Source organism: Octopus bimaculoides, chromosome 5, assembly GCF_001194135.2.
Source record: "Octopus bimaculoides isolate UCB-OBI-ISO-001 chromosome 5, ASM119413v2, whole genome shotgun sequence".
Lineage (NCBI taxonomy): Eukaryota > Metazoa > Mollusca > Cephalopoda > Octopoda > Octopodidae > Octopus > Octopus bimaculoides.
In genome coordinates, this window is record NC_068985.1 from 36,593,902 (window position 1) to 36,607,412 (window position 13,511).

At 33.4% G+C, this 13,511-nt stretch overlaps 2 protein-coding genes across 4 annotated transcripts in view; one reads left to right on the forward strand and one right to left on the reverse strand.

The window, feature by feature from the left end:
* LOC106871303 (persulfide dioxygenase ETHE1, mitochondrial) overlaps nucleotides 1-6,339 on the forward strand; it is a 26,678-nt gene extending 20,339 nt beyond the window's left edge. Inside the window, exons 4-7 of the mRNA XM_014917687.2 lie at nucleotides 770-862; nucleotides 5,243-5,332; nucleotides 5,878-5,994; nucleotides 6,217-6,339. Coding sequence (XP_014773173.1) covers nucleotides 770-862; nucleotides 5,243-5,332; nucleotides 5,878-5,994; nucleotides 6,217-6,269 — 353 coding nt within the window. The 3' untranslated portion in view covers nucleotides 6,270-6,339. The remainder of the gene's footprint in view (nucleotides 1-769; nucleotides 863-5,242; nucleotides 5,333-5,877; nucleotides 5,995-6,216) is intronic.
* Nucleotides 6,332-13,511, reverse strand: part of LOC106871304 (splicing factor U2AF 35 kDa subunit) — a 21,287-nt gene continuing 14,107 nt past the window's right edge. For 2 of the 3 annotated variants that reach the window (XM_052968323.1, XM_052968324.1), the window contains 5 exons: nucleotides 12,852-12,925; nucleotides 8,905-8,976; nucleotides 6,881-7,014; nucleotides 6,698-6,796; nucleotides 6,332-6,606 (listed from right to left, as the gene is read on the reverse strand). In XM_052968323.1, coding sequence (XP_052824283.1) covers nucleotides 6,426-6,606; nucleotides 6,698-6,796; nucleotides 6,881-7,014; nucleotides 8,905-8,976; nucleotides 12,852-12,925 — 560 coding nt within the window. In that variant the 3' untranslated portion in view covers nucleotides 6,332-6,425. The remainder of the gene's footprint in view (nucleotides 6,607-6,697; nucleotides 6,797-6,880; nucleotides 7,015-8,904; nucleotides 8,977-12,851; nucleotides 12,926-13,511) is intronic. The other variant, XM_014917689.2, reaches the window with a different exon arrangement.

Consider the following 13,511-nt stretch of genomic DNA (forward strand, 5'->3'; position numbering starts at 1 on the left):
GCACTTTATATGTGGCACCAGCATGGGCACTTTATATGTGGCACCAGCATGGGCACTTTATATGTGACACCAGCATGGGCATTTTATGTGACACCAGCACGGGTGCTTTTTATGTGACTCCAAAGCGGGTGCTTTTTACGTGGCACTAGCACCTGCAAGCTTGCATAGCACCAGCATTCACAAGCATAATTAGGGTGGCAAACTGGCAGAATTATTAGAGTCTCAGACAAAATTCCTAGCATTGTTTCTTCTGACTCTTTACAGTCTGAGTTCAACTTAGCCTGTCATCCCTCCAGGGTCAATAAAATAAAGTACCAGTCAAGTACTGGGGTTGATTAAACTGACTTGCTCCATCTCAGAATTGCGATCTCTGTGCCAGACTTCGAAAGAATTATTTTAGGCTTATCTCCCAATAACATTTTATGCAATATTGCATTTCTAAATAGCATTAACTCCTTTACATTTACATTATTCTTTCAAAAGTAATGCTTATTTATTCACATTATTTTCAATGAATCATGCATTATCTTATAGCTATGAGATTTTAATGAGGTAACTGTTAAATTTTAGAATGATATTTTAGGGTTGGTGTGCGAGGTCAGATCGGGCCAGTTTGAACATAAAACAGGATATGAATCGATTTAAATTCCAAAGGAGTAAACAAATACTTCCATAATATTGAACGCTTGATTTTAAATTTTAAACTTCCAACTCTACAAACATTTCTGTTTATATTTTCTTTTTTTAACTGCTTTCTCTATTTTTGTAGGATGTTACTCATTTGTCTGGCATGAAAACAGTATGGTATTTACTGGAGATGCTGTCTTAATTCGTGGTTGTGGACGAACAGATTTTCAGCAAGGTAATCGAGTTATTCTACACTTAATAACAGTAAAATGTTAACAAAGGTTTGTTTCACATATTTTCATCCTAAATATTTATCAATGTCATGATGACCTCAATAACTGAAGTAAAGATACAAATTGTTTTGTTGTTAATTACATGTTTGTTGTTGTTCCTTCTTTTAAACCTGTCAGAATCATTAGTGTTGAACAAAATGACTTGTGGTAATTCTTCCAGCTCTTTACATTCTGAGTTCAAATCCTGCTGAGATCAACTTCGCCTTTTGTCTTTTGGAGTCAATAATACAGTAGTAGTTAGTAACCTAACCCTTCCTCCCAAATTTTAGGCCTTACACCTGCTGTATTACAAGCAATTATTTTTGCTGTCAAAGAACGGCAGATAAAAAGAGTGTCAGAAAATATATATTCTGGTGTTTTAGTGACGAGTTTAAATATCACCAAACTTTCCAGAAATTATTGTGGAAAAAAAGAAAAAGAAAAAAAATCAAGTGAATAAGTGCCACTTATTCTGTTGTTTCAATGCTAGACACTGGGGCTTTGCACCAGTATAACTGAAACCATGGTTTATAAAGGAACCATTTTCAGAGATATACAACTCAAGAGTTTAATCAGTATCAAAATCAGTAAAGTGTGAATATAAATAATGTCTTTGCAGTTCAATACTTCATGTCGGAGTTGTTGGCACTCCGTCGCTAACAACGTTGAGGGTTCCAGTTGATCCGATCAATGGAACAGTCTGCTCGTGAAATTAACGTGCAAGTGGCTGAGCGTGTACCCTTAACGTAGTTCTCGGGGATATTCAGCGTGACACAGTGTGACAAGGCCGACCTTTTGAATTACAGGTAAAACAGAAACAGGAAGTAAGAGTGAGAGAAAGTTGTGGTGAAAGAGTACAGCAGGGTTCACCACCATCCCCTGCCGGAGCCTCGTGGAGCTTTTAGGTGTTTTTGCTCAATAAACACTCACAACGCCCGGTCTGGGAATTGAAGCCACTATCCTATGACCGCGAGTCCGCTGCCCTAACCACTGGGCCATTGCGCCTCCATCATATCGGAGTAGTGTGACACAATAGACTACATATGCATTGTCCAATTGCAAAAACGAGTGGAACATAAATACTTTACTTGACAAATAAGAGTTGGAGTCAGGATGGGCTTTGGCTTGTAGAACATTATCTCAAGGAGTCTCATTCAACCCATGCCATATATGTATGATGATGATGATGATATATCTCGATTGTGAAGGCATGTGGCTTAGTGGTTTGGGTATTCAGTTCACATTCATAAGGTCAGGGGTGCGATACCTGGCAGTGTGTTATGTCCTTGAGCAAGACACTTTATTTCATGTTGCTCCAGTTCACTCAGCTGGTATAAATGAGTAGTACCTGTAATTCAAAGTGTCACCCTCATCACATTCTGTGTAATGCTGAATCTCCCTGAGAACTATGTCAAGGGCATGCATGTGTGTGGAGTGCTCAGCCACTTGCATGTTACTTTCACGAGCTGGATGTTCTGTTGATCGGATCAACTGGGATTCATTACATAACCAACAGAGTGCCAGTTCTATATCTTGATTAATCAATGACGAAAGAAAAGGTGTTATGTTATCAACTTCATTAAGGCGGCGAGCTAGCAGAATCGTTAGCACACCAGGCGAAATGCTTAGCAGTATTTCGTCTGCCGTTCCATTCTGAGTTCAAATTCCACCGTGATTGACTTTGCCTTTCATCCTTCCGGGGTCGATTAAATAAGTACCAGATACACACTGGGGTTGATGTAATTCCTTTGTCTGTCCACTCTGTTTAGCCCCTTATGGGCAATAAAGAAACAGTTATCAACTTCATCAGCTTAGTGCTGTTTTTGCTATAAGAAGCATGCCACTTAGAAGTGAGTGCCTGTGCAGCAGTCTATAAATTCCTCAGAGCTATAAAATGGAAAGATATTGCATAAGCTTTCAGTTCTGAGTTCAACGTTTCTTATAGCAGAAACAGCTGTAAGCTAATGAAGGCGATTACGTAACTCCTTTTGTTTTGTTATTCATTGATATTATGCTCTGTATTCTCCTGGCTTTTTACTTTAAAGCATAATACATATTGAATTCTAACAGCTGGTTTTTAATATCACTATGCCTAAGCAAAATCATAAAATATAGATCTAACAAAGAATGGTAAACGTCTAGATAAGCAAGGCCCAGTTTATTAGAAATTCTGATATATGATTTTTAACTGTAAATATTATGAGAGTCAAGACTATTGAAAAGGTTGCAAAACGCAACAAAAATTTTAGGAAAATAAAAATAAGGAATAAGTGGAAATTTTACTGGTGTGTGTGTTAAACTATAAGGCACAAAAAGAAAATGACTCTCCCCAGACACAACAGATTATGTTCACAGTTTAACCATTTTGCTTTAAATACACCAATACAAACTCTGTAAAGTATGTATAAATCTTTTAACTCTATCAACCCTGACAGAGCAGACCAATGATCAAAAGCATTCCAGCTATGATCATCCTCTCTCTCTTTACTGGTTTCAGTCATTTGACTGCGGCCATGCTGGGGCACCGCCTTTAGTCGAGCAAATCGACCCCAGGACTTATTCTTTGTAAGCCTAGTACTTATTCTATCGGTCTCTTTTTGCCGAACCGCTAAGTTACGGGGACATAAACACACCAACATCGGTTGTCAAGCGAAGTTGGGGGGGACAAACACAGACACACAAACATATATATATATATATATATGTACATATATACGTCGGGCTTCTTTCAGTTTCTGTCTACCAAATCCACTCACAAGGCTTTGGTTGGCCTGAGGCTATAGAAGACACTTGCCCAAGGTGCCACGCAGTGGGATTGAACCCGGAACCATGTGGTTGGTAAGCAAGCTAACTTACCACACAGCCACTCCTGCACCTATGTACATTTTGTTTGTCTAGAATAACATTGCACCTTTCCTTTAAGATGTGAGTTAAAGGAATTTGGCTGCTAACTTTGAGGCTCCTTCAAGAGTTAAGAGGCGAACACAGAGCTGTTGTCTTTTATCGTGTTCCTTTTAGTGAAATGTAGGCTGTATGAAGCACACATTAGCAGGGTACTACATGATATCAAGGTATAGGTAACTGAATATTGATCTATAGAGGTCAATTAGGTAAGCATTTTTGCTTTGGATGCATAATATTGATTTCTAACATGGATCTAAAACTTTGAATGTGGAGAGAAAAGTAACTGTTGATTAAAATCCAATCTCTGACTGATGCTATATCAAACTCAGAAGGATGAAAGCCAAAATTGGCCTCAGCAGGATTCAAAATCCAAACAAATACCATAAGGCATTTTTGTCCAAATGCTTTTACCAATTCTTCCCTTTTCGTGGATTGATAATATTAACATGCATAAGAACACTAGTTAGTCTGTCTCAGCTTACTAAATGTTAAAAGAATCCGTCTGTTTGGAGCAAAGCTTACTGGTATGAGATGTTAAGTGAAAGGACAGTGAGGTGTTCAGTAGAAGACACACACACACTAAGAAAAGATAAAAAATGTGGTATGGTCAAGTGAGAACTTGAAATTTTGTATCTCATTTATGGATGAAGGACTAGGATGGTTGTCAATATGCTCTAAGACAGACTGAGCAATTTGGGCCAGCAGGGGGAAAAAAATAAATCACACATTACAGAAAAGTACATTTTAACATATGTATATCATATTTATCAGGCTGTCAAAATTATCAAGCAGGCCAGAAGTCATTAGCAGATTTAATACAGTTTGGTAACCAAGGTGGTAGCTTCTTAAGGGTTGTCAGTTCATACAGGCATCACCTTTATATCCACATTATCAATTAATGTCCACTTTTCCATGCCTCATGAGTCAGACAGAGTTCGAGGCTGAAGTTTCTATGCCATGTCATCAACCCTCACTTGTTTCCAAGTAATATTTTCCCATGTCCAGACACGTTTTTGGAGTATATTGGAAAACTTTGGACTCATTTACAACTATCACATGATGTCAAGACAAGGAAACTTTCACATTGTTTACCATATCCACTGATAAGCATTTCGTTGACCCAGGGCTGTAGCAGAACATTTATGTGCATAAAGTGTCATGCAATGAGATTAAATCCAGAACCATGTGGTTGTGAAGCAAACTTCTTACAACACAACTGCACTTAAGCAAAATTCTCAATTCTATAAATTAATCCTGATACCTGTTAATAATTTTCAATGCTGTTTTAATCAGTCAGCAATGTTAAGTTCTTACTCCAATTAAAATTTATGTATTGTTTTGTTTTTATATACCTCTAACTTCCTAAGTGCACACACACACACGTTCTTGTTAATTGGAAGCTATTAAAAGAAATGAATTTATACTCTTTTTTCATTTAGGTTGTTCAGAAACGCTTTATGAATCTGTTCATCGAGAAATATTCAGTCTTCCAAGTCACTACCGAATCTATCCAGCACATGATTACACAGGTAAGTTTCGTCATAGCCCCTAGGATACATTAACCTCTTGGGATACCCAGGCTGATTGATTGGCCCAAGTGATACAAGCTAAAAAGACTTTGAGGCCGATCCATCGACCTCCTGTGAATGGTTGGTTTTGAAGTGTAATGGCTAATCAATAGATCTCAATAGCAAAAAAAATTTGGTCTCTTCGGCTACACATACCAAAACACTATCTCAAAAGGGTTTTAAAAGAGTAAGGATATAAATTCTCATGAATTCACCTTTTTGAAGGAAAAACCATCTGTAAATTACTATTTTACATTGTCTATGCTTGCATGGCTCTTAGCACTACATCTTACCATTTGTAAGAACTCTTTATCATCTTTAGGTTCCTTCCATATGGATTGCTTAGCACTTTGTCATCTTTCTAGTACACTGCATTACATAATTCCTTTGCCTTGTGCACCCCCCCCTCCCAGCTAATTTGCATTGTTTAACAATACATGTTCAATATTGATAAAAATACGCACCTCTCGTGATGGTTTTACAATAACTTATAATTTACTTTTTAGGAAATACAGTTAGTACTATTGCGGAAGAAAAACAGTTGAACCCTCGTTTAAGACGAACAAAGGAGGAATTTTTGGAAATTATGGCCAATCTGAAACTACCATACCCAAATCAAATTGGTGAGCTCCATTTGTATTATACGAATTGTTGAGGTTAAAACTAAATCTATCTTAAATTGTTATAAGTTCTCTTGTAAGTGCAATCTTAGAAACTCAAGTATTGCAATTAAATCTATTGCTCCAGAAGCAGTTTAAATATGTTAAACCCTTGTGTTGTACTCAAACTTAAATGTCTAATTCAAACATTAGTTTTATTCACTATTCTGTACGTTTCTTTTTCAGACAAAGCATTACCTGCTAACTTATTGTGTGGACTTCAACCAGACCTGCCATAAAACAGTCATTATATACATTTATATTTTATTAGTGTGTGTACTCGAAAAATAAACAAAATCAATTAATTTCTGTGAGTGTATTTTATTGACTTCTGAATGAAAATGATGAAAATAGAAAAACATTTTACAGTTGCATGGCTATGGTGCATGATAAAGTTAAAAACGTCCACTTCGGCCTTCTCTCTCTCTAGAACGAGATCGCCTTTGATTCCTTTCTCGGCTTCTTGAACGGGATCGTCTCCTTTCTCGGCTACGACTTCTATTGCCACGACGTGGTTGCTCTTGGCTCCGGCTGCGACTCCTGCTGCGGCGTGTTGGAGGTGAACGGGATCTTGACCTGTGGGAAACACATTCCACAAGAAAAATTAGCTTACAAGTTAAAGTGCTGACATTTTAAACAACAAAATGCTGTGTAAATTTCAACTTACTTTCGCCGGCGCCGAGTTCTACCATATAATTCTCTACGAAGTTCACGAGAAATAGGTTTCAAATGCATGAAATTGCAAAATCCTCCACGAGTGCACTCTCTGAAAAGATAAAACCACTTGATTAAAACCAGCTAATGAGCAAAATAACGAATATTAAATATGAAGATATTTAAGTTACCTTACCCCATTTCATATTGACGGCAACAAGCTTCCCTAAAGTCAGTGACTGGTGATAATTCTGCATGAATTGGGCGGCCATTAAACCAACGATTATTTAAGTCCTTAACAGCCTTTTCAGCATCTTCTTCATAACGAAACTGAAATGAAATGATTAAGAAGTATAGCACTAACTTTCTCAAATAGTGACTGGATTAATGAATAGATCTGTATATTTACAAATTTTCACATAACCAGAAATTAGGGAAAATGATTATCAAGTAACTAGATCGATAACTCCAAATTCTGTTCATTTGCATGATTAATTATTTATTAAATTGTCCAGCAGCATGAAAAAGATGAATTTTGTAAAGTTGTTTAGTGATGCTAGATTTGGTCAAATGATTAAAGGGAGATGTAAAATGCATCTAATTCAAGGTAAATCTAGGTGTTGGCAACCAGCTAAGAAAAGATGCTCAGCTCATGAACACCTGTTCAGAACTTTATAACTTTTTGTTAGCTCATGTTACTGTGTCACGCCACACAATGTCATGGCAAGAGCAATATAAAATGCTTTACTTGTATTAATCTTTTTTATACCAGTTGAAATATGCTTAATTTTGGTAGCCTGGCCACATGTTTACATTGAACACCAACATTTTCCAGTAACTGAAGCATTACTGAACTGACTTTTATTGTATTTATATGGTAACTGACAAGCGAGATAAAACAGCATTAACCAAAAACATTCATGAACTCCTTATTTTTAACTTCCTCTAACAATATATAATTAAACAGGGAAAAAATTCTATGGCAAGAGTACATGAATGGTAGGGAGAAATCCAGTATAAGTTATTGACATTATTCTGATATCATTGTCACATGTTCAGGAACATCAATAAGATATATTTACATTTTGATAGTTCATTGAAACAGTCCAGCAAACAGATGAACTATTACAATTTTTACTTTTGTTTCAATATACAGAAGCTTTATATATTAGAGGCAGGTCAAAATAGTGGAGTTGGTAACATGTACAGTTTAATTGAAATGAACTTATTTTTGACTTCTGGAAAAAAGTGTGATTGGTTTTAAATACACTCAACATTTATTAATATTGTGTATCTACTACCACCACTGTTTCTGTAATATTTGCTTGAATGTTAACACTGGTACCCTAAAAACTGCTATAAACTAAGAAGTAAATTTTTTTAATTGAATCAATAAAAAAAAAAAAAGGGGGTTTAATAACTGAGATATGCAGCTCACATGCTAGGTGTGCTATTGGTTAGATGAAGAACTAAACTAAAGTAATGGTTTCACAAAGCTACATCATCATTTAATGTCCATGTTCCATGCTAGGATGTATGGGAGGGTACCACAAGAGCCAGCCAGGCTGAAGCCTGCACCAGACTTGTTATTGTTTTGGCAGGATTTTTACAGCTGGATCCCCTTCCTAACACCAACCACTCAGCAGAATGGACTTAGTGCTTTTTACATTGCACAAATACAGGCGAGGTCAGTATTGGAAAGGTTTTTACAGCTGGATAGTAACACAATTTCTTTCAAATACTGGATGCAGCAAATAAGGCAAACTAAACACATAGAAATATTTCCTCCAGAAAACTTTATGCTTGATATTAAATCAAATATGAGGCCTGATCAATAAATATCCGGACTGTTGCCATAGTAATGCACACATTTCAAGTAGCCCTATTTGCCTTAAGCTTAAAAAAAAAATTTTTTTTTAAAATCTAGTTTATTTCCAAAATATTCCATTCTCCATTTCATAAAACTCCTTGCACTGATAGGAACTTGCAAGAATGATATGCAAAAAGAGGTGGAACTAAAAACATACATGGTTGGTTAAAACCTTACTTTGCAATCTCTTTATCAAAACCATTAAAAAGGCTGGTCTAGAGAGAATTAACATTTTGCTAGAATGTAAATAAAACATTTTAGATTGCATGAATGGATATAGGTTATGTGATATCCAAAGCAAATATTAAAACTACAAAACTAAAATTCTTATGGAAAAAAAAAAAGCTTACCTTAACATATACATTGCCAACAAGATGATCACCCAGATTATCGCATACATTCATCTCTTCTATTTCACCATACTATAAAAAAGGGGGAATATGTTCATTAATAAACACACAAGACATTACATTATAGTCAACAATTTAAATATCAAAAAAGAAAGAAAGACACTATATGAAACCAAACTTCTTAATGTCATTAACTTGAGACTTTCTTACATATCAAAATGTACAGATTGACATAATTTACAATTGCTTCTTACAAGTTTTAATGCTTAATGAAATTAACTCAAATGGTTATTATCATGAGAGTATTCCAATATTTTTTTTAATTGGTTGCATACAATTACTTTACAGTATTGATGGATAAAAACAGTTAAGGAAATAGACTAAAGGGAACAAAATGCCAATATATATATTGATAAATTTATATATGAACATTAGCAGAACCAACTAAATCTTGTATATGTAGCATGTTGATTGAGCAAGCCTACTTTAAACATTTGCTCATTTTATGTTTGACATCAGTTCATGCACTAAAATTTGAATTTTACTTGAATAATATTTGCTATAAAATCACAACAGCACATTTAGTAGCTGAATTGACAGAAGAAAAATATTCCAAGAATTAGAACATAAGTGAAGCATAATAAGTACTCCTTTGTGGTCAAAAGTCTGGCACATAAAGACTTCAATCAATCAATAAAAGTTTGAACACAAAAATTTTCTGGTGAAATATATTTAAGTACATCAAAGCAATTTTTTCTAGATTAGTCTTTTGCATGCTGATACTTTCAACATGATTTCAAAGGTTTTTTGTTTTCCAATTAAAATAACTGTAAAAGATATTTGGAAAAACAAAAAAAATATTTGTTTCATCATGGATGACTGACAATGATATTTTTACACAATTCTTTAGTTTGTTTTAGCAACCAGAACAACACCTTTTAAAGTATAGTCGATTACATCAATTCCAGTATGTATTCCATCAACACTGAAAGGATGGGCAAAGTGATATTGGACAGGGTTTCCACTATAAAGAGTTGTAACCAAGTACCACAGAGTAGTTATATATGCCAAAAACGCACTCAAAAGTGGTTTGATTTGAGCAGGAGACTTTGAGGTGCTACATTATGATAGAAAACTTCAATATTTTTTGATTTCTACTTCACTAGAAATAACTATTTCTAAATATATTTGAAAATAAATTTTCAAAAGGTCCTATATATTTTAGGACAAATTTACATTCTTATGACATCTTCATATAATTCTGAAAACAATCCTAAGTATGATGGGCATCTATGTCTGAAGTAACAATTTGAAGCAAAATCATCTTTCAGAAAATGTAAGTTTAGGTAAAAATTGCCTCAGTAGGAAATTTAAATTAGAAATCAAAATAGTAAAAAATTTTGTGATTCCATAAGCTAGAAATTTTTAAATGCTTATATATATGATTGAAACTGGAGTATAATAATCAGGAAATTGGCATTTTGAGTTCCCTTAGATGTCTAAATATCAACAACAAAGTGCCCAGTCTAAACAGTTTAGGAAAACTTGGCACTAATGTTCAGGAATATTTTAAGAAAACATTGTTGAGGAAATTATGAACTGGAAAATGGAAACTGATTCCAAGTACACAATACAGTGCTTCAAAACAGAAAGAAGACACGTATCAGGTAACAGAATGGCAAAAATTAGCAAAAGAGAAAATTATTTGAAAATGATAAGACATGGAGAATAGGACTAATCTTGTCTGTTACTGCAACATGCTTGATAAAGAATCAATATATTGGCAGTAATTGAACCAAACTCATCTTTAACAGAATGCCATGAGATGTATATCAAAATAAAATTATTGCATGACTTATTCATAATGAAATTGCAGCTTTGCAACTATGACAAAATACTGATTGTACATTTGTCTAGCAGATACAAGCAAGAATAGTCCAGCTAATGTTGGTTACATTCAACAGTTACACCTTTCATAATAAAGTCATGAAAGAGACGTTCTCATAAGAAAGAAAATTATCTAGAACATCCTCTGTATGAATTTAAGATAAATTTCTGAATTTATTCCTATGGCTTATAATTCAAATAAACATATACAAAAGTGAAAATATTTATAAATATAAATACAAAAGTTACAGGAAATGAGAAGTTAAGAATATGCAAAGCCCTGGTCCAACAGCAACAGTATATTTAATTTTTTTTTTTAGTTTGTTTTTAGATATTAAGAAAGTCATTATTGATACAAGCAGAAATGAAGCAATAAAAAAAATTAGATTCAATACAAAGTAAATAGAACTATTTCTTTATTAAAATCTATCAAAAGCATGACATTTTAATTATTGATGCTTAAAAATCAAGCATTTTGAGTTAAGTGTTACTTAGAACACAATCTGAATGCCATCATTTTTAAGCATTGCCCTTGCGCTTCAGTTAGAAAACAAAATATTTATAATCAAAACTGTATCATTATACATCAACTATACAAAATAAGCTAACAGAAAGTATCATTTTTAAGAAAAGTGCCATTCTAATTAAACAGACATTTTGATTCTATTAACTTATGTGATAAGAACTTGTCTTTCATTTTAATAGGCATTTATCCACTGTTTCACACACATTGGTGTACTCATATATGCTAGAACAGGTCAACAATATTGCTTAAGCATTGACTAAATAGAATTGTGAGTAATGAAGAAAAAGAATGTTAAAAAAACTGCTTTTAGATAAATAAAACTTCAAAGTAATAATCAACATTTAGGGTGGACATTTGTAAATTATAAACTACCACAAAACCAATAATGTTGTCTTTATTTACAGATTATTTATCTTTAGATCATAAAAATGGCAGTACTAATCAATAACTTAATATCTTATTTCCAAATAAACAAAGTTTGACCGAAATACTATTCAGAAATAATAGAGCAATATACACATATATAAGACTATAACTTTACATTTGAAATAACAAGTGAATTCTTATGTCCTCAATACATTATGGAACAATGTACTAGCAGACAAAACTATAAACTAACAGTAGAGACAATGTTAATATTTAGAAATGAACAAAGACTTTGTAACCATTGAGTAAAATAATAAGCCTTGTCCTGAGAAAACATGAAAAACTTAAAGAAAAAAATATACTGACAAAAGAAAAGATAAATTTAGTGTTATAAACACTAAATATTAAGGAAGAATTTTCAAAGAATACATAGTCATAAATATACACAAACAGTAATAAACCAAAAAATAACAAAGCTAAGTAAGAGTTGGAGCCCATCTGGCTCTCTCAATATTTTATTTTTATACTTGCTTATTTATGAAGATTGACATGTGCACACACAAGCTATGACCAAATTTTTATTTAGACTTGAAAAGAATCTTAATTTTTAACATTAACCTTACATAATTGTCAAATTTCTTCCGTTTAAAATTTTTAAACATCCATTTTCCTCTTTGTAGCATGGATTTACAAATTTGAACATTTTCACACTGTTGGACTAGTTTCTATTACAGCTAAACATCAGTCCTAATAAAGTAGGAACGGAGCTTTTCAACTCAGCTGAAGCACACATACTTGCCCAGGGGGACACAATATGATGGCTAAAATAAGGTTTGAATTTGATATCGTGTGCTTCATAATTATTAATAGAAGTTACTACAGAAAAAGAAACATTCATACAGCTTTATACAGATTAGTACAAATCAGAACTTAAATAGCATATGTACTAGTGCTTAGTTTAACAGTAATTAAATGGTATAAATATTAAAGAAGTTTTAGTGAAGCTGTTAGTAGAAGTCACCAGCATCAAAGATTAGTCAAGATCAAAAACAAAATACAATAGTATTTTTTTTTGGATTAATTTTGAAAACAAACTTAAATTTATTAGTAATTATTGTTTGTGGCAGCAACATCAAAGCTTAATATTGCAACAGAAAAACAAGGTTACCTTTTCCATTTCTACATAAACCTCTTCAAAGAATTCATCATAGTGCTGTTGGATCTCAAGCTCTCCCATTTGGACTAAACGAAAACAGAGCACCAGCAGATATAGAATAGTGGGATAACAATTATAATACCTATAACCAACAGGCTAGGAGGAGCACTACACTAGGAATTAGAGTACAAAATAACTATTTTAACAGCTTCAAGTCAACAAACTGAAAAATAATGTATGAAGGAAACAAAAGCTGTAAAATGAAGTGCATTAGTTTGGGCTGAAAAATGTATGCTAGATGAGTGGAAATGGTATTTTGAATTGTTTAAGTATTTTTATTACAAAAATAATGTGAAACAAGTGCTTTATTGTAATCTTTAGAAAAATTACAATAAGAAATATCATTTCCACTCAAACTGATCAAATAATCCAACGTTTATCTGCAAATGAAAATAAAAATTAGTTATTTGAAAAATATTTTTACCAGAGAATGGTGAAAATGACGTACTGGCTGTAAAAGTTGTAAAGCATGATTTGAAAGGTTATTAATTAGAAAACAGAAGAAAAAAAAAAAAAATCTTTATATCAGCCAAAAGTACTTAACCACCAGCATTCTCTGGTAATAGAAATCCCAAAATTTACAACATGGAAACAATAAGGAAAGGAAGGAAA